The following is a 20,659-nucleotide window of genomic DNA, read 5'->3' as shown; positions in this document are numbered from 1 at the left end:
GGGCGGAGCCAGAGAGGCGGGGGGGAGAGGCCGCGCAGCCGAGCGCCGAGCGCATCGATCGGAGAGCGCGTGGGGGACACGGGACAGAGGATGATGGACAGAGCCAGTGACCAATCCCGGCGCTGCAATGAGGCGGGACGTCCTGGATTCTCCTCCCATATATGACGGATGGAGCCGCTGCCCAACCTCGGCCCTCAGGAGGCGGGACTTCCGGGTATGCCGGGGGCGCGCCCAGGGAATGATAGACAGGTAAGGAGGCTCCTGGGAGCTTCTGAGGGCGGGACTTCCTCGTTTGCGGGTCTGAGGACCCAGCAGGATAGACAGGCCCAGGGGCCAATCCCCAGCCCTGGCACGCACTCGGGGGCGGGACTTCCTTGTTTGCCTCAGCTGCTTGAGGTCCTGAGGTCCAACCTCCCTCCTGTAACCATTGGGGGCCCTGCCCTGAGCTCCCCCCCTCCAACTGGGCGGGGGCAGGGCTTGTGCTGCTTGAGTGGGGGAGGGGCTGGGACATGGGGGGCTGTCTTCATCTTCCCAGCCCCTTCGTCTATCCACCCCCCCAGCATCCTCCCACTTTATGCCCCCCCGAGCCCATCTTGTGTCCCCCTCCCCTGTCCCCAGCCCCCCCGGCCCGTTCTCTCGCTGCCCCCCGCTTCGGGGCTTGGTTGGCGATTGAGAAGCTCCAGGCCGGGTTCCTGATTTAATTATTTTATAAAAAGGAAACAAACCAAACGAAAGTGGGAACCGTTGAGCTGGGAATTTAACGACCCGGCTGTGGCGGGGAGGGGGGAGGAGAAGAGAGGTACCAAGTATCCCCCCTCCCCCCGGCATCCGCTGCCTGGGTACAGGCCTGTGATAACAGACCAATAAATATTGTCCAGGTGGAGCCCGGAGACATCGGGGCTGGAGCAAGGGGGCTGCAGCAGCCCCCCCTCCCCTCAGCTGGAAGTGTGCAGGGTTTACCCATTGTCCCAGCCCCGTCTGTCCATACCAGGAGCCAGGATATCGGAGGAGGGGGTTTGGTGCCCCATTGAACCCCCATCTGTCTGTGCTGGGGGGCTGTGCCCCATATCTCTCTGTCTGTGCCGGGGGCTTGATCTGTGGGGTCCCCACGGAGGTATGTACCGCATTCCCCCCATCCATCTGTACCGGGGGCAGGGGGTGGGGAGAGGTGGCCCCCGGCTACCTACCCCGCCCTCCACCTGCGCCCTGCGAGCCGTTGGCCCCGAACTGTCGGGCGTCCAGCCTGTCCTTGTACTGCAGCTCGGGGGTGACCAGGCGGGTGCAGAGCTGCTGCTCGGCGGGCCCCAGCCCCGGCCGCAGCGCATAGCCCAGGATCTGCGCCTGGCCGAACTGAAAGGGGCGGATCTGCTTGTCCGGGATGCCGGCCGCCTCCACGGGGCCCCCGCCCTGTAGGCAGAGCTCGGCCAGAGCCCGGCGCCGCTCCCGCAGCCGGGCCACCTCGGCCTGCAGCCGGGCTGGCCCAAAGGCCTCCACACGGCGCCAGAAGCTGCGGTTGAAGTGGGCGTAGAGCTGCCAGTCCAGGTCGTTCCAGGCCCGCAGCCGGGCGGCCTGGGAGGGGTCCAGGGGCCGCACGGCCCGGGGGTTGCGCCCGTTGTGCCGGAAGGCGTCCACGTCCTCCTCTGCCCAGCACAGCGCCTCCCGCAGCAGCACCAGCGACTCGTCAAAATGCTCCGTCAGCAGCACCAGCGGGAAGGTCCGCTCCAGCTGGGCCAGCGACGCCCGGACGGCCTCGGGGTCTGGTGCGGCCGGCGGCGCCAGCCCAAAGTCAAACCACAGCAGATTGCGGGCGTAGTGGTTGCCCCGCTCGGCCGGGTCATAGAAGCGCTCGGGCGCCACCAGGAACTGGGCCAGTGAGCCCGCCCGACGGAAAGCCGGCGCCACTCCCCGGTAGTAGGAGAAGGCAGATTCGGCCAGCGACCCCGGGTCCCGTACGATGGAGAAGTAGAAGCTATCGGGGGGCATCACTTTCTGCACCTGGGGGAGAGGAATGGGGGGGGGGGAGTGGGATGGCGGGACAGGAACCCCCAAATCCTTCCTCCTGGAGCCCCCCATGTTCCCACCTCAGGCTCTCCCCCACACCCCTTCACAACTCCCACCAGAGTCCCCCATGCTGCCCTCTCCCAGCCCCCTTCCCTGTGCTCCCCCCAAATGTAAACCCCTTGGTCCCCCCAAGCTCCTTCCCCCATTCTCCCCCCAATGCACAACCCCAGCCCCCCTGAATCCCCTCCTCTGTGCTCCCCCCAAATGCATGCTCCGAGTCCCCTCCTTCCACACTCCCAGGTCCCCTGAGTCCCCTCCCCTGTGATCTCCCCGAATGCATGGCCTCTCGCCCCCCATAGCTCATTCCCTCGGCCCCTCTGAGCCCCTCCCCTGGGCTCTGCCTGAATCACAATCCCTGCCCGCCCCCCCCGTCTCACCTCGGGCAGGTCAAAGCGCATGTGGTGGCAGAGGATGTCGAACCTGGGCCCCCCCGGCCGGTAGCCCTTCACCCGCCGGGCCTGGAAGGGGTAAGGGTACCCGAACTGGTAGCGGGGGGGCAGGGCGAAGCGCAGGCCCCGCGTCTCCCCGAACCGGTGCAGCAGGTTCACGATGGTGCTGCTACCCGTCTTGTGTGTCTTCAGGAAGACGATGTGGCGCCGGGGCTGGCAGTGCCGGGGGGACAAAGGGTTGGAGGGAGCCCTCTCCTCAGCCCCACCCCCGGGGAGCAACCGGAGGTGGGGCAGCCAGTCCGGGGAGCCCCTGGAACAAAGGGGGGAGGTGAGAGATGGATGGAAACCCCCCCTGACCCCAGCCATAGGACTCCCAACCCCCGACCATGGGGGATCCCTCCCCGTGCAGGGCTCCCAGCCCCATCCAGACTTTGGGGGCATAGAGGCCCCGCTCTAGACCCCAGGGATCTCCCAACCTGGAGAGGGGCGTCCCCATGTGACCCCAGGACACAGAGCTTGACAGCTCACTATGGCCCAACCTGACCCCTGCGCTGCCTCTGGAACCAGTCACCTCCCACCCCCTTAATGCCCCTGGGCCAGCAGGAGATCAGCCCTTTTGGCCCCCTCCTCGTGTTGTTGGCTCGTGCTTGGTCTGCGACCCACCCAAACCCCCAGCTCCATGTCAGCGGTGCGGCCACCTCTAGCTGGGAGTCCCCTCCTCACCCCGTTAGTGGGGGTGTGCGTGATTTTTCCTGCCACCGGTGGCCCTTGGCTCTTGTCTGTGCTGAGTGTCGCCAGGTGGATTTCAGACCCCTCCTCCAATTTGTCCGGGTCGGCTTGAACTGTGATCCCGTTTCCCTCGCTGGCTTCTGGACTGTCCTGCCTCAAATGCCAGACTGAAAAGTGGTGAGCTCGCAAGGCTGCAGCTTCCCCCGCATCCCTCAGGCCGGTCGCCCCGTCAGTGACAGAAATGACACCGGGGTGACACACCAACGCTGGCTGCTCCTCGTCATCCCGTCCCTGTCCAGGGGCTCCCCGCTGGCTTCTCATTCCCTGCGTCCTCCGTGTTCCCGTGTAAGGACCGGTGCCACGTTTCCCTTCTCCAGCCCGCTGGGCTTCCCCCGTCCTCCCGGGAGTTCTCCGAGATCATCGCTAATGGGTCTCTCATGACTCCAGCTAGTTCCCGCAGGAGCCACGGCTGAATTCGAGCCCTGCCGACTCGGCTACGTCCAACATGTCTACGGGGTGTTTAGGCTCTTCCTTCCCCAGTTCGGCTGGCTTTCCTGCCCTCGCCGCACCCGGCAGCCTGGCAGAGAAGGGGCAACGCTGCTCTTCCTTCCCCAGTTTGGCCGGCGTTCCTGCCCTCGCCGCGCCCTGCAGCCTGGCAGAGAAGGGGCAACGCTGCTCTTCCTTCCCCCGTTCGGCCGGCGTTCCTGCCCTCGCCGCGCCCTGCAGCCTGGCAGAGAAGGGGCAACGCTGCTCTTCCTTCCCCTGTTCGGCCGGCGTTCCTGCCCTCGCCCCACCCTGCAGCCTGGCAGAGAAGGGGCAACTATGCTCTTCCTTCCCCTATTCGGCCTGCGTTCCTGCCCTCGCCGTGCCATGCAGCCTGGCAGAGAAGGGGCAACGCTGCTCTTCCTTCCCCTGTTCGGCCGGCGTTCCTGTCCTCGCCGCACCCTGCAGCCTGGCAGAGAAGGGGTAACGCTGCTCTTCCTTCCCCTGTTCGGCCGGCGTTCCTGCCCTTGCCCACCCTGCAGCCTGGCAGAGAAGGGGCAACGCTGCTCTCCCTTCCCCCGTTCGGCCGGCGTTCCTGCCCTCGCCGTGCCCAGTAGCCTGGCAGAGAAGGGGCAACGCTGCTCTCCCTTCCCCTGTTCGGCCGGCGTTCCTGCCCTCGCCCACCCTGCAGCCTGGCAGAGAAGGGGCAACACTGCTCTTCCTTCCCGTTCGGCCGGCGTTCCTGCCCTCGCCCACCCTGCAGCCTGGCAGAGAAGGGGTAACGCTGCTCTTCCTTCCCCTGTTCGGCCGGCGTTCCTGCCCTCGCCGTGCCATGCAGCCTGGCAGAGAAGGGGTAACGCTGCTCTTCCTTCCCGTGTTCGGCCGGCGTTCCTGTCCTCGCCCACCCTGCAGCCTGGCAGAGAAGGGGTAACGCTGCTCTTCCTTCCCCTGTTCGGCCGGCGTTCCTGCCCTCGCCCCAGCCCTGCAGCCTGGCAGAGAAGGGGTAACGCTGCTCTTCCTTCCCCGTGTTCGGCCGGCGTTCCTGCCCTCGCCCACCCTGCAGCCTGGCAGAGAAGGGGCAACACTGCTCTTCCTTCCCGTTCGGCCGGCGTTCCTGCCCTCGCCGCGCCCTGCAGCCTGGCAGAGAAGGGGCAACGCTGCTCTTCTTTCCCCTGTTCGGCCGGCGTTCCTGCCCTCGCCCACCCTGCAGCCTGGCAGAGAAGGGGTAACGCTGCTCTTCCTTCCCCTGTTCGGCCGGCGTTCCTGCCCTCGCCGCGCCCTGCAGCCTGGCAGAGAAGGGGCACGCTGCTCTTCCTTCCCCTGTTCGGCCGGCGTTCCTGCCCTCACCCACCCTGCAGCCTGGCAGAGAAGGGGCAACACTGCTCTTCCTTCCCCTGTTCGGCCGGCGTTCCTGCCCTCGCCGCGCCCTGCAGCCTGGCAGAGAAGGGGTAACGCTGCTCTTCCTTCCCCTGTTCGGCCGGCGTTCCTGCCCTCGCCCACCCTGCAGCCTGGCAGAGAAGGGGCAACGCTGCTCTTCCTTCCCCTGTTCGGCCGGCGTTCCTGCCCTCGCCCGCCCTGCAGCCTGGCAGAGAAGGGGTAACGCTGCTCTTCCTTCCCCTGTTCGGCCGGCGTTCCTGCCCTCGCCCACCCTGCAGCCTGGCAGAGAAGGGGCAACGCTGCTCTTCCTTCCCCTGTTCGGCCGGCGTTCCTGTCCTCGCCCACCCTGCAGCCTGGCAGAGAAGGGGTAACGCTGCTCTTCCTTCCCCTGTTCGGCCGGCGTTCCTGCCCTCGCCGCGCCCGGCAGCCTGGCAGAGAAGGGGTAACGCTGCTCTTCCGTCCCGTGTTCGGCCGGTGTTCCTGCCCTCGCCCACCCTGCAGCCTGGCAGAGAAGGGGCAACGCTGCTCTTCCTTCCCCTGTTCGGCCGGCGTTCCTGCCCTCGCCGCGCCCTGCAGCCTGGCAGAGAAGGGGCAACGCTGCTCTTCCTTCCCCTGTTCGGCCGGCGTTCCTGCCCTCGCCCACCCTGCAGCCTGGCAGAGAAGGGGCAACGCTGCTCTTCCTTCCCCTGTTCGGCCGGCGTTCCTGCCCTCGCCCACCCTGCAGCCTGGCAGAGAAGGGGCAACACTGCTCTTCCTTCCCCTGTTCGGCCGGCGTTCCTGCCCTCGCCGCGCCCTGCAGCCTGGCAGAGAAGGGGTAACACTGCTCTTCCTTCCCCTGTTCGGCCGGCGTTCCTGCCCTCGCCCACCCTGCAGCCTGGCAGAGAAGGGGCAACGCTGCTCTTCCTTCCCCTGTTCGGCCGGCGTTCCTGCCCTCGCCCACCCTGCAGCCTGGCAGAGAAGGGGTAACGCTGCTCTTCCTTCCCCTGTTCGGCCGGCGTTCCTGCCCTCGCCCACCCTGCAGCCTGGCAGAGAAGGGGTAACGCTGCTCTTCCTTCCCCTGTTCGGCCGGCGTTCCTGCCCTCGCCCACCCTGCAGCCTGGCAGAGAAGGGGCAACGCTGCTCTTCCTTCCCCTGTTCGGCCGGCGTTCCTGCCCTCGCCGCGCCCTGCAGCCTGGCAGAGAAGGGGTAACGCTGCTCTTCCTTCCCCTGTTCGGCCGGCGTTCCTGCCCTCGCCCACCCTGCAGCCTGGCAGAGAAGGGGCAGCGCTGCTCTTCCTTCCCCTGTTCGGCCGGCGTTCCTGCCCTCGCCCACCCTGCAGCCTGGCAGAGAAGGGGCAGCGCTGCTCTTCCCGGGAACACAGTCACTGCATTTGCTCTGGGGACGTTGGGGTTTTGTAGCTGGGAGCTCACCCTCTGGGGACCCACCCGGGTACGGCCCTGATGGCGGCTGGTTTCCTGCGCCGTGGCTGCCGTTTGCTGGGAGCGGGCCAGAGGCCCTGGAGCTTTCCTGCCTCTCTGCCATGCCCGGCGCTGAGCGGACGCTGGCTGTTTCGGACGGATCACCGCAGGGGAGAACAGCCGTGCGCCAGCCGAGAGCGGCAGGACAGTGGCGTCCATGTACGGTTTGGCAGCGGGAACGGCTCACTCCAAGATGTGCTTACTGCTGCCCTGCGGGGTCAGGCTGAATATCCAGCACCAGAGCTTTGGGGGAGTTCTGCAGAGATCGGCCCCGACTGCCACAGCTGGCAGAGATTGGTCTAGGGACACGCAGAGCATGGGGCTCTGTCCTGGACCATCTCCGCTAGTAGCCATTGGTGGACCTAGCCTCCAGGAACTTCTTGTTTGAACCTGGTTATGCTTTTGGCCTTCACAGCATCCCCCGGCATGGAGTTCCGCAGGTTAGTTGTGCGACAAAGTGCTTCTTCTTGGTATAAAACCTGCAGCCTGTTAATTTCATCAGGTGACCCCTGGTTCTTGTGCTGTGTGAAGGGGTAAATAACACTTCCCTCTGCGCTTTCTCTGCACCATTCCTGGTTTTATAGCCCTCGATCGTATCCCCCCTGAGGTGTCGCTTTTCCAAGCTGAACAGCCCCTGTCTATTTGATCTCCCCCCATACGGGAGCCATCAGACACTACCGGTGTGGAGATCTGCTCTGGTCAGTGTTGGTATCAGTCGGCTGCGCACAGGTTCCCTCCACGTCCTGTCCCGGCTCTGCAGACCCCAAGGGAACCCCAATGACCACAGGCTCCGATAAGGGACAAAGGCACCCAGCCAGGTTTACTGCCAAACCGTCTCCAGCTCCCCGGATTAGATATCCAAGGTGCTGCTAGTACATCTGTGCTCCTTGGCAATGGACCGGCTCAGTCAGTGGTGGGACTTTCCACTGCCCCTGAGGCCGGACAAAGACCCTGCCCCAGGGGTGCATTCTCCTACACAGGGACAAACAAGTTGCACATCACTGCCGACGTTTTGCGGTGCAGCCCCTCCACATAGGAAGGTACAACCCCTCTATGCAGCATGGTGCCGCGCACCTTGTACGTGTTGGTTTGAACAAAACAACCCCATCCATCATCCTCCCCTTTGGCCCCCGTCTTTAGGACGGATCAGCCTGTTCTTCGTTATCTGCATGGAACGTGCCAGTACCCGAGCGTCCTGGAAGCACGTTTCTAGCTCTGGGATCCCAGACGCTGTAGGTATGTTTATGCAACAGAAGCCCTGGCCTCGCCAACGTCTGGGAGCAGGGCCTGCCTCTGGCTCACGCCTCCCTTTGCTTTACGCTGCCAGCGGCTTAACCATGACTTCAGTTCAGGCCTCCGGCCTCAGAGAGAGAAGTTTCGATCTCAGGGCCTCCTCTTACCACACCTGTGTTGCCTCTCTCTGAACCCATGCCAGCCCCACGCGCTCCCTTTTCAGCGGGGTAGAAATTGTTCCATTTACCCCATGGTTCCTGCGTAAAACCCTCTGCAAAGTGGGGGTCTAGGGTGGGGCTTTCCTGAGCAAACGAGCTGTCTGCGTCTGTTTCCTTCCCGCACTCGAGCAGGAGTTTTCAGTAGTCAGGGGGCTTTGACCCAAGAAAAGCTCAGACAGCACCCTGGGCTGTGTCTCTGTTTCGCACTGGGCACCGTTCCCAGGTAGTTTCCTCCCCACATGCAGGCCGGCCGTACACACCTCAGCCCTCTCGATGCCATGTATTCCCAGCTCTCCTTCCCCGCTACCACTTCCCCCATCTTCCTCCTGCCCCGGATGCTCTGAAAGCCCCTTTCCTGCCTCCCGTTCCTGGCCCATCTGATTTCCTCCTGCCCTGCCTGTGCTGCTCGTTCCTTTCCCTCCGCGACCATTCGCCCGGGTTCCCGCTTTGGGGAGGGTTCTCTTGGGATCAGCAAAGCGCTCCCGGGAAGCCATACTGGCCCCGTCCTAGTCTCCCCACCCTCCCGTGTGACTGAAATTGCACGTTCTCCTCTTCCCCTAGGGGCAGCGTGAGGAGCGCCGCGCTCTCCCCTCGGCCTGGGAAGGGGGATTCGCAGAGTCCAAGGGCCGGCGGGACCGGCCGGTGGGCTCACCGGCTCCTGGAAACCTGGCAGAGATGCGCAGCCCCACCCCGCCCATTAAGGAAGGTGCAGGCCTCCATGGTTCCCCTGTGTGGCCAGCAGGTGGCGCCCCATTGCAGCTGCACCCTGGGGACTCACCTCCCTTGGAAAGGGACCCCCAGCAGCTGGAGGGTGAAGCCAATGGTCATGCACACGGCCAGGGCGGCCCCGAGGACCTGGAGCCGGCAGCACCGGGGGAGCAGCTTCATCCTCCTGCCAGGACCAAGAGGTGTCAATGGGACCCAGGAGTCCTGGCTCCCAGCCCTTCCCCACCCTCGCTCTAACCCTGCTCTCCTCCCAGCACTGGGGAGAGAACCCAGGAGTCCTGGCTCCCAGCCCCCCTGCTCTAACCCACCAGCCCCCACTCCCCTCCCAGAGCCGGGGAGAGAACCCAGGAGTCCTGGCTCCCAGCACCCCCTGCTCTAACCACCAGTCCCCACTCCCCTCCCAGAGCCGGGAAGAGAACCCAGGAGTCCTGGCTCCCAGCCCCCCCTGCTCTAACCCACCAGCCCCCACTGCCCTCCCAGAGCCAGGGAGAGAACCCAGGCGTCAGAACCCAGGAGTCCTGGCTCCCCGGCCCCCCTGCTCTCACCCACCAGCCCCCACTCCCCTCCCAGAGCCGGGGAGAGAACCCAGGAGTCCCTGGCTTCCAGCCCCCCCTGCTCAAACCACCAGCCCCCACTCCCCTCCCAGAGCCGGGGAGAGAACCCAGGAGTCCTGGCTCCCAGCCCCCCTGCTCTAACCCACCAGCCCCCACTCCCCTCCCAGAGCCGGGGAGAGAACCCAGGAGTCCTGTGCTGCTAGTGCTGGCTCCGCTGAGCATCTCTCTCCCTCATGCCATCCTGACCTCCCCATTTCCTCCCCCACACCCCATGTGCTGCCGCCTGCCTTTTGCTCCCTGCCTGGCAGGGGAGAGCTCCCACCCTGCTCCCCGCAGCTCAGCGCCCCCTAGCGCCGCACTGGGGCATCAGGGCCAGAGCTGAGTGAGGGGGCAGCCATGCCCCCTGCATTGCCCTGGGTTGTCTCCAAGAGATGCTGCTTCCCAAGCAGGATGGGACACCTTCCCAGATGGGGCAGACAGACAGACGGCTCGGTCTCCTTCCTTCCCCACGCCACTCCCACGCCTGTCTTCATGGATTTCCTCTGTGCCCCAGCTCTGCCGGGTCCCCTCACTCCTGACCTGTAGCCCCTGCTAGCCCAGCCCTGCCCCACCCCTCCAGCTCTGCCAGTGCCCCTCACTCCTGACCTGCAGCCCCTGCTAGCCCGGCCCTGCCCCACCCCGCAGCTCTGCTGGTGCCCCTCACTCCTGACCTGCAGCCCCTGCTAGCCCAGCCCTGCCCCACCCCCCCAGCTCTGCCGGTGCCCCTCACTCCTGACCTGCAGCCCCTGCTAGCCCGGCCCTGCCCCACCCCCCCAGCTCTGCCAGTGCCCCTCACTCCTGACCTGCAGCCCCTGCTAGCCCAGCCCTGCCCCACCCCCCCAGCTCTGCCGGTGCCCCTCACTCCTGACCTGCAGCCCCTGCTAGCCCAGCCCTGCCCCACCCCCCCAGCTCTGCCGGTGCCCCTCACTCCTGACCTGCAGCCCCTGCTAGCCCAGCCCTGCCCCCCCTCCCCCCCCCCGCAGCTCTGCCGGTGCCCCTCACTCCTGACCTGCAGCCCCTGCTAGCCCGGCCCTGCCGGTGCCCCTCACTCCTACCCCGCAGCCCCTGCCAACCCAGCTATACCCCCCCGCAGCTCTGCCGGGTCCCCTCACTCCTGACCTGTAGCCCCTGCTAGCCCAGCCCTGCCCCACCCCCCCAGCTCTGCCGGGTCCCCTCACTCCTGACCTGCAGCCCCTGCTAGCCCAGCCCTGCCCCCCCTCGCAGCTCTGCCGGTGCCCCTCACTCCTGACCTGCAGCCCCTGCTAGCCCGGCCCTGCCGGTGCCCCTCACTCCTACCCCGCAGCCCCTGCCAACCCAGCTATACCCCCCCGCAGCTCTGCCGGGTCCCCTCACTCCTGACCTGCAGCCCCTGCTAGCCCAGCCCTGCCCCCCCGCAGCTCTGCCGGGTCCCCTCACTCCTGACCTGCAGCCCCTGCTAGCCCAGCCCTGCCCCCCCGCAGCTCTGCCGGTGCCCCTCACTCCTGACCTGCAGCCTCTGCTAGCCCAGCCCTGCCGGTGCCCTTCACTCCCACCCCGCAGCCCCTGCCAGCCCATCTCTGCCCCCCCAGCCCTGCCGGTGCCCCTCACTCCCACCCCGCAGCCCCTGCCAGCCCAGCTCTGTCCCCCCCCAGCCCTGCCAGTGCCCCTCACTCCCACCCCGCAGCCCCTGCCAGTCCAGCTCTGCCCCCTCCCAGCCCCGCCGGTGCCCTTCAGTCCTGACCCACAGCCTCTGCTAGCCCAACCCTGCCCCCCAGCCCTGTCGGTGCCCCTCACTCCCGACCCACAGCCCCTGCCAGCCCAGCCCTGCCCCCCACCTCTGCTCCGCAGCTCCCATAGTCTCAGCCAGGGCCCCCTTTGCTCAGGCCGGCCAGCTCCTCCCAGGCCCGGCAGGAAGGAAGCCAGGCCCTCCTGCCCCAGGACAGACCCAGGTGTGTACCGGGCAATGGTGGCCAGTATGGCTTCCTCCTGCTGCTCATTGGGGCCAGAGCAGGGGCTCCAGGGGCTGGGTGGGGGTTCGGGGCGCTGAGCACTGGTTCTGTCCCAGGCTGGTGCAGGGGTCGCCCGTTGTGACGCCTGACCCCTAATGCAGTGCTAAGCTGCCAGTGAGCGGATTAGCTGGGCCCTGCCCCCCAGCAGATGGGAGTAGGGGGGAGGAGGGGAGGGAAAGGATGTACAGGGGCTGGCGCTGCATTCCTGCTCTGGGGGGCGCTGTCTGCTGGCACAAGGACTGGCCCCAGTGCAGGGAGTGGTGGTGGGGGGGCTGGGGGGCACGGCGCTGTGGGGAGAGGAGGAGGAGCTGCTGGGGGGTCCTGTGATATCGGGAGGCGCTGGGCGGTGCTGTGCTATGTGGAGGGGGAGGAGCTGGGGGGCTGCACTGTCGGGAGGGTAGGGGAGGCACTGGGGGGGCTGTGCTATGGGGAGGGGGAGGTGCTCGGGGGGGCTGTGCTGTGGGGAGGGGGAGGCACTGGGGGGCTGTGCTGTGAGGAGGGGGAGGTGCTGGGAGTGCTGTGCTATGTGGAGGGGGAGGCACTGGGGGGGCTGCACTGTGGGGAGGGAAGGGGAGGCACTGGGGGGCTGCGCTGTGGGGAGGGAAGGGGAGGCACTGGGGGGCTGCACTGTGGGGAGGGAAGGGGAGGCAATGGGGGCTGCGCTGTGGGGAGGGGGAGGTGCTGGGAGTGCTGTGCTATGCGGAGGGGGAGGCACTGGGGGGCTGCGCTGTGGGGAGGGAAGGGGAGGCACTGGGGGGCTGCGCTGTGGGGAGGGAAGGGGAGGCACTGGGGGGCTGCACTGTGGGGAGGGAAGGGGAGGCAATGGGGGCTGCGCTGTGGGGAGGGGGAGGTGCTGGGAGTGCTGTGCTATGCGGAGGAGGAGGCACTGGGGGGCTGCGCTGTGGGGAGGGGGAGGTGCTGGGAGTGCTGTGCTATGCGGAGGGGGAGGCACTGGGGGGCTGCGCTGTGGGGAGGGAAGGGGAGGCACTGTGGGCTGTGCTATGGGGAGGGGGAGATGCTGGGGGGGCTGTGCTATGCGGAGGGGGAGGCGCTGGGGGGCTGCGCTGTGGGGAGGGGGTGGTGCTGAGAGTGCTGTGCTATGCGGAGGGGGAGGCACTGGGGGGCTGCGCTGTGGGGAGGGAAGGGGAGGCACTGGGGGGCTGTGCTATGGGGAGGGGGAGATGCTGGGGGGAGTGCTATGTGGAGGGGGAGGCACTGGGGGGCTGCGCTGTGGGGAGGGAAGGGGAGGCACTGGGGGGCTGTGCTGTGAGGAGGGGGTGGTGCTGGGAGTGCTGTGCTATGTGGAGGGGGAGGGGCTGGGGGGCTACACCGCTGGGAGGGAAGGGGAGGCACTGGGGGGCTGCGCTGTGGGGAGGGAAGGGGAGGCAATGGGGGCTGCGCTGTGGGGAGGGGGAGGTGCTGGGGGGCTGCGCTGTGGGGAGGGGGAGGTGCTGGGAGTGTTGTGCTATGCGGAGGGGGAGGCACTGGGGGGCTGTGCTGTGGGGAGGGGGAGGTGCTGGGAGTGCTGTGCTATGTGGAGGGGGAGGCGTTGGGGGGCTGTGCTATGGGGAGGGGGAGGTGCTGGGAGTGCTGTGCTATGCGGAGGGGGAGGCACTGGGGGCTGTGCTATGCGGAGGGGGAGGGGCTGCACTGTGGGGAGGGAAGGGGAGGCACTGAGGGGCTGTGCTGTGGGGAGGGGTGGTGCTGGGAGTGCTTTGCTATGCAGAGGGGGAGGCACTGGGGGGCTGCGCTGTGGGGAGGGAAGGGGAGGCACTGTGGGCTGTGCTATGGGGAGGGCGAGGTGCTGGGGGGGCTGCGCTAGGCGGAGGGGGAGGCGCTGGGGGGCTGCGCTGTGGGGAGGGAAGGGGAGGCAATGGGGGCTACGCTGTGGGGAGGGGGAGGTGCTGGGAGTGCTGTGCTATGTGGAGGGGGAGGCACTGGGGGGCTGCGCTGTGGGGAGGGAAGGGGAGGCACTGGGGGGCTGCACTGCGGGGAGGGGGAGGTGCTGGGATGATGCTATGGGGAGGGGACAGTTGGCGCTGGGGGGTCTGCGCTATGGGGAGGGGGGCAGGCGCTGGGGGGGCTGCGCTAGGCGGAAGGGTGTCACTGGGGGGGCTGCACTATGGGGAGGAGAGGGGGAGGCGCTGGGCGGCTGCGCTGCGCAGAGGGGGAGGCGCTGGGAGGCTGCGCTATGGAGAGGGGAGGAAGAGGGGGAGGCGCTGGGGGGGCTGCGCTATGCGGAAGGGGAGTTGCTGGGGGGGCTGCGCTATGGGGAGGGGAGGGGAGGAGAGGGGGAGGCGCTGGGGGGGCTGCACTAGGCGGAGGGGGAGGCGCTGGGGGGGCTGCGCTATGGGGAGCGGAGGGGAGGAGAGGGGGAGGTGCTGGGGGAGCTGCGCTAGGCAGAGGGGGAGGCGCTGGGGGGGCTGCGCTATGGGAAGGGGAGGAGAGGGGGAGGCGCTGGGGGGCTGCGCTAGGCGGAGGGGGAGGCGCTGGGGGGGCTGCGCTATGGGGAGCGGAGGGGAGGAGAGGGGGAGGTGCTGGGGGAGCTGCGCTAGGCAGAGGGGGAGGCGCTGGGGGGGCTGCGCTATGGGAAGGGGAGGAGAGGGGGAGGCGCTGGGGGGCTGCGCTAGGCGGAAGGGAGGTGCTGGGGGCAGCGCTGGGAGGAGGGAAGAGGAGGCTCTGGGGGGCTGCGCTGTGGGGAGGGGGAGGTGCTGGGGTGGTGCTAAGGGGAGGGGACAGTTGGCGCTGGGGGGTCTGCACTATGGGGAGGGGGGCAGGCACTGGGGGGGCTGCGCTAGGCGGTGGGGGAGGCACTGGGGGGCTGCGCTATGGGGAGGGGAGGAGAGGGGGAGGTGCTAGGGGGCTGCGCTATGCGGAGGGGGAGGCGCTGGGGGGCTGCGCTATGGGGAGCGGAGGGGAGGAGAGGGGGAGGCGTTGAGGGGCTGCGCTATGCGGAGGGGGAGGCGCTGGGGGGTTGCGCTATGGGGAGCTGAGGGGAGGAGAGGGGGAGGTGCTAGGGGGCTGCGCTATGGGGAGGGGAGGGGAGGAGAGGGGGAGGCGCTGAGGGGGGCTGCGCTATGGGGAGGGGAGGAGAGGGGGAGGGGCTGGGGAGGCTGCGCTATGGGGAGGGGAGGAGAGAGGGAGCCGCTGGGGGGGCTGCGCTATGGGGAGGGGAGGAGAGGGGGAGGCGCTAGGGAGCTGCGCTATGCAGAGGGGGAGGCGCTGGGGGGGCTGCGCTATGGGGAGGGGAGGGGAGGGGGAGGGGCTGGGGAGGCTGCGCTATGGGGAGGGGAGGGGGGAGGAGAGAGGGAGCCGCTGTGGGGGCTGCGCTATGGGGAGGGGAGGGGGAGGCGCTGGGGGGGCTGCGCTAGGCGGAGGGGGAGGCGCTGTGGGGGCTGCGCTATGGGGAGGAGAGGAGGGGGGAGGCGCTGAGGGGCTGCGCTATGGGGAGGGGAGGAGAGAGGGAGCCGCTGGGGGGGCTGCGCTATGGGGAGGAGAGGGGGAGGCGCTGGGGGGCTGCGCTAGGCGGAGGGGGAGGCGCTGGGGGGGCTGCGCTATGGGGAGGAGAGGAGGGGGGAGGCGCTGAGGGGCTGCGCTATGCGGAGGGGGAGGCGCTGGGGGGGCTGCGCTATGGGGAGGGGAGGGGAGGAGAGAGGGAGCCGCTGGGGGGCTGCGCTATGGGGAGGAGAGGGGGAGGCGCTGGGGGGCTGCGCTAGGCGGAGGGGGAGGCGCTGGGGGGCTGCGCTATGGGGAGGGGAGGAAAGGGGGAGGCGCTGGGGGGCTGCGCTATGCGGAGGGGAAGGCGCTGGGGGGGCTGCGCTGTGGGGAGGAGAGGGGGAGGCGCTGGGGGGCTGCGCTATGCGGAGGGGAAGGCGCTGGGGGGGCTGCGCTGTGGGGAGGAGAGGGGGAGGCGCTGGGGGGCTGCGCTATGCAGAGGGGGAGGCACTGGGGGGCTGCGCTATGTGGAGGGGAGGAGAGAGGGAGGCGCTGGGGGGCTGCGGTAGGCGGAGGGGAGGCGCTGGGGAGGCTGCGCTATGGGGAGGGGAGGGGGGAGGAGAGAGGGAGGCGCTGGGGGGCTGCGCTATGGGGAGGAGAGGGGGAGGCGCTGGGGGGCTGCGCTAGGCGGAGGGGGAGGCGCTGGGGGGGGCTGCGCTATGGGGAGGGGAGGAGAGGGGGAGGCGCTGGGGGGCTGCGCTATGCAGAGGGGAAGGCGCTGGGGGGGGCTGCGCTGTGGGGAGGAGAGGAGAGAGGGAGCCGCTGGGGGGGGCTGCGCTATGGGGAGGAGAGGGGGAGGCGCTGGGGGGCTGCGCTAGGCGGAGGGGAGGCGCTGGGGAGGCTGCGCTATGGGGAGGGGAGGGGGGAGGAGAGAGGGAGGCGCTGGGGGGCTGCGCTATGGGGAGGGGAGGAGAGGGGGAGGCGCTGGGGGGCTGCGCTATGGGGAGGAGAGAGGGAGGCGCTGGGGGGCTGCGCTAGGCGGAGGGGAGGCGCTGGGGGCAGCGCTGGGAAGAGGGGGACGGAGCGTTTGGCCCCATGGCAGTTGTGGGGCGAGGTTGGCGGTGAGGGGGGGGTGAGGGGTCGGGATTCAGTGGGGCAGGGGCAGTGGGGCCCGGCGGGCGGGGCCGAGGCTGCCTGTGGCTGCCGCGGGGGGGGGCCCTCCGGCCAGCTGGCTCTGGCCCCGGATCTCGGCCCCTCCCTGCCCCATCTGGATCGCATTAGGGAACCGCAGCCCCAAACCCGCCTCCGCCCCACAGGGAGACAGACAGGCGGGCCGCACGGCCGGGACACCCACCCCCCGGGCCGGGAGCGGTGTGGGGAGATGTAGGGGGCTGGGTAGCATGTGGGGCTGAGTGTGAGAAGATGTGGCAGCCTGGGGAGAGGGGGCAGGATGTGGGGCTGGGAAATAGCCTGGGAAGGCTGGACAGCGTGGGGCTGGGAGGCAGTGTGGGGCGATGGGGGGTAGCGTGGGGCTGGAGGGCAGTGTGGGGGGCTGGGGGTCAGCGTGGGGCTGGAGGGCAGTGTGGGGGGCTGGGGGTCAGCATGGAGGGCTGGGGGGGCAGTGTAGGGCGAATGGGGTAGCGTGGGGGGCTGGGGTTCAGCATGGAGGGCTGGGGGGCAGTGTGGGGCGAATGGGGTAGCGTGGGGGGCTGGGGGTCAGCATGGAGGGCTGGGGTAAGTGTGGGGCGATGGGGTGTAGCGTGGGAATGGGGGTCAGCATACAGGGCTGGGGGGCAGTGTGGGGCGATGGGGGGCAGACGGGGCTGGGAGCTGCTTCTCCATCCCTCAGCCGTGTCCAGTCCCCCAGATGTTGGTGTCGGTGACTCATGGCTGAGTTCATGAGGGGGTTCGGGGGGGCTCACACCCGGCCGGGGGGGCCTGGGCCCCTCCCTGCCCCACGGGGGAGCCCCCCGAGTTCCCCCCACTCTGAACGCAGCTGCCCTGGGCTGGGAGCGGGGAGCGTCCGGACGAGAGACGCTCAATGCGGTCACCCCCACATGGAGCTCAACCCCCCCCCAAACCCTCCAGCCCCCCCAGGTACTCACTCTGCTTTGGGGGCGGGGGGGGGGAATCGGCGGAGTTTTCTTCAGTCCCGCTCCCAGCAGCCGGGACCCCCCATTCCTGGGGGGGGAACTGTCTCCGAGACCCCCCCCCCGCCTGTCCCTGAGCCCCCAAAGCCCCCCCGGCCCTTCTCCGCCCCCCCCCAGGTTTGCCTCACTCCCTGCAAACTTCTCTCTTCTCTAACTTCTCCTCCGTTCCCTTTGTCTCGCCCCCCATCCACCCCTCCCCCTTCTCCACCCCCAGCCCCCCCAGTCTCCACCCCCCCCCGCCTCCGCGGTGCCTTTCCCAGCCCTTCCCAGGATCCTTCACAAGAAAAGTCCCATTCGCGGGGGGAGCCTCAGATATTTCCCCCCCAAAAAACCCACCTCCCCTAGTCCCAACCCAGGCTGTTTGCCCCCCCCGCCCCCCTGCCCATCTTGTGCCGAGGGGTGGGGCGGAGTTGGCAACCGGAAACCAAGGCTTGGGAGGTGAGAATCCACCCGCCCCATCTGTCTGCCCCCCCCGCTGCCCCCCCCCGGCTGTGCCCCCCTTTCTGGGTTCAAACCACAGAGCAGCCGACAGCTCGGGGCGGAGGGTCAGCCCTAGACCACCCCCCCCAAAAAAAAACCCAGAGGGAACAAGAAGTGGCCCCCAGGTCCTGCCCCCTGCATCCCCCCCGCCCTGCAGACAGACACAGGCCCCAACACGCAAATACACAGAGACAGGCAACACGGGCTGGCCCGGCACACGCCTCCGGGCGCAAGCACACACACGGACACATCACACCAGACACGGGACACCCACACAACACGGGCTGGCCTGGCACACGCCTCCGGGCGCAGGCCACACCCAGACACACCATACCACACACACCAGACACGGGACACCCACACAACACGGGCTGGCCCGGCACACGCCTCCCGGCGCAGGCTGGCAGCCGGATCATGGAGCCCCTCGCAGACACACTGCCCGGGGAGAGGGGTCATTGCCTGGCCTCTGTCCCAGACACACACGGACACATCACACCACACGCACCAGACACGGGACACCTACACAACACGGGCTGGCCCGGCACACGCCTCCGGGCGCAGGCTGGCAGCCGGATCATGGAGCCCCTCGCAGACACACTGCCCGGGGAGAGGGGTCATTGCCTGGCCTCTGTCTCAGACACACACGGACACATCACACCACACACACCAGACACGGGACACCTACACAACACAGGCTGGCCCGGCACACGCCTCTGGGCGCAGGCTGGCAGCCGGATCATGGAGCCCCTCGCAGACACACTGCCCGGGGAGAGGGGTCATTGCCTGGCCTCTGTCTCAGACACACACGGACACATCACACCACACACACCAGACACGGGACACCTACACAACACAGGCTGGCCCGGCACACGCCTCTGGGCGCAGGCTGGCAGCCGGATCATGGAGCCCCTCGCAGACACACTGCCCGGGGAGAGGGGTCATTGCCTGGCCTCTGTCCCAGACACACACACAGACACATCACACCACACACACCAGACACGGGACACCTACACAACACGGGCTGGCCCGGCACACGCCTCCGGGCGCAGGCTGGCAGCTGGACCATGGAGCCCCCCGCAGACACACTGCCCGGGGAGAGGGGTCATTGCCTGGCCTCTGTCCCAGACACACACGGACACATCACACCACACACACCAGACACGGGACACCTACACAACACGGGCTGGCCCGGCACACGCCTCCGGGCGCAGGCTGGCAGCCGGACCATGGAGCCCCCCGCAGACACACTGCCTGGGGAGAGGGGTCATCACCTGGCCCCTGTCCCAGACACACACACGGACACATCACACCACACGCACCAGACACGGGACACCCACACAACATGGGCCGGCCCAGCACGCACCTGTGGGCGAAGGCTGGCAGCCAGATCACGGAGCCCCCCACAAACACACTGGCCGGGGTCATTGCCTGTCCCCTGTCCCGGACACACACACACACCACACAGGACCCCCACACAACACAGACATACACACAACAAACGGAAACACACACAGCACACAGACACCCGCCCACACACACACCCAGGGATGCCCGCTGGCAGAGACCCTGTTGGAAGGGGCTCCAGGCCACCCCCCATGTGCAGCGGAGACCTGGCGACAGACGCCGGCCAGGGGATCAGGCGGCGAGTTCATCCCAGAGGTGGCTGCATCTCAGCACCAGGCGAGGGGTCCCCGGGTAACCGACCGCCCCGCCCCAGAGGTGGGCGCATCTCAGCGGCTGGCTAGGGGTCCCTGGGTAACCGGCCGCCCCACCCCAGAGGTGGGCGCATCTCAGCGCCGGGTGAGAGGTCCCTGGGTAACTGGCCGCCCCGCCCCAGAGGTGGGCGCATCTCCGCGCCTGGTGAGGGGTCCCTGGGTAACCGGCCGCCCCCTCCGGAGGTGGGCGAATAACAGCGCCGGGAGAGGGGTCCCCGGGTAACCGGCCGCCCCACCCCAGAGGTGGGCGCATCTCAGCGCCTGGTGAGGGGTCCTCGTGTAACTGGCCACCCTGCCCCAGAGGTGGACACATCTCAGCGCCGGGCCAGATGTCCCCATGTAACTGGCCGCCCCACCCCAGAGGTGGGCGCATCTAAGTGCCGGCCCAGGGCCCTGTGCATGACACAGTTCTCCTGTGGGTCCATGGCTCTGGCCTGTTTCCTGGCCAGCTGCAGGTCTGGGAAGTTCAGAGAGACCTGGCTCCATTCCCAGCACAGTGCGCTGACGCCAGAGACGCGGCTCCCTCTTGGGCGGGGCGCGGGGGCTGTTTGTACAGGGACCCGGCGCTGAGACGCGGCCAGCTCTGGGGCAGGGCGTGGGGGCTGTTCGTACAGGGCCCCTTGCCTGGCGCCGAGACATGGCTGGCTCTGGGGCGGGGCGCGGGGACTGTTCGTACAGGGACCCCTCGCCTGGCGCTGAGTTGCGGCTGGCTCTGGGGTGAGGCGGGGGGGCTCTGTTCATACGGGGACCCCTCGCCTGGCGCCGAGACGTGGCCGGCTCTGGGGTGGGGCGCAGGGGCTGTTCGTATGGGGACCCCTCGCCCGGCCCTGAGTTGCGGCTGGCTCTGGGACGGGGCACGGGGGCTGTTCGTACAGGGACCCCTCGCACGGCGCTGAGTTGCAGCTGGCTCTGGGGTGAGGCGGGGGGGGCTCTGTTCGTATAGGGACCCCTCGCCTGGTGCCGAGACGTGGCCGGCTCTGGGGTGGGGCGCGGGGGCTGTTCGTACGGGGACCCCTCGCCCGGTGCTTAGTTGCGGCTGGCTCTGGGGTGAGGCACGGGGGTCTGTTCGTACGGGGACCCCTCGCACGGCGCTGAGTTGCAGCTGGCTCTGGGATGGGGCGCGGGGGCCGGTCGTACAGGGACCCCTCGCCCGATGCTGAGTTGCGACTGGCTCTGGGGTGAGGCGGGGGAGGCTCTGTTCGTATGGGGACCCCTTGCCTGGCGCCGAGTTGCGGCTGGCTTTGGAGTGAGGCATGGGGGCTCTGTTCATACAGGAACCCCTCGCCCGGCGCTGAGTTGCAGCTGGCTCTGAGGTGAGGCGGGGGGGCTCTGTTCATACAGGAACCCCTCGCCCGGCGCTGAGTTGCAGCTGGCTCTGGGGCAGGGCACTGGGGCTCTGTGTGTACGGGGACCCCTCGCCCAGCGCTGAGTTGCGGCTGGCTTTGGGGTGAGGCGCGGGAGCTCTGTTCGTACAGGGATCCCTCACCCGGCGCTGAGTTGCGGCTGGCTCTGGGGTGAGGCGCGGGGGCTCTTTGCGTATGGGGACCCCTCACCTGGCACCGAGTTGCAGCTGGCTCTGGGGTGAGGCACGGGGGCTCTGTGCGTACGGGGACCCCTTGCCCGGT

At 68.5% G+C, this 20,659-nt stretch overlaps 1 protein-coding gene across 1 annotated transcript; it reads right to left on the bottom strand.

The window, feature by feature from the left end:
• Positions 1–493: 493 nt before the first annotated feature.
• On the bottom strand, positions 494–16,889 carry GAL3ST4 (galactose-3-O-sulfotransferase 4). The gene is made up of 4 exons (XM_030546971.1): positions 16,795–16,889; positions 8,726–8,839; positions 2,439–2,760; positions 494–1,995 (listed from the first exon to the last, which is right to left on the bottom strand). The coding sequence occupies exons 2-4, from the start codon at positions 8,833–8,835 to the stop codon at positions 1,180–1,182; spliced, it is 1,248 nt and encodes a 415-aa protein (XP_030402831.1). The 5' UTR covers positions 8,836–8,839; positions 16,795–16,889; the 3' UTR covers positions 494–1,179.
• Positions 16,890–20,659: the final 3,770 nt, after the last annotated feature.

This window comes from Gopherus evgoodei, unplaced genomic scaffold, assembly GCF_007399415.2.
Source record: "Gopherus evgoodei ecotype Sinaloan lineage unplaced genomic scaffold, rGopEvg1_v1.p scaffold_51_arrow_ctg1, whole genome shotgun sequence".
Lineage (NCBI taxonomy): Eukaryota > Metazoa > Chordata > Testudines > Testudinidae > Gopherus > Gopherus evgoodei.
Note: the sequence above shows the minus strand (reverse complement) of the source record. Positions and strands in the feature narration are given on the sequence as shown.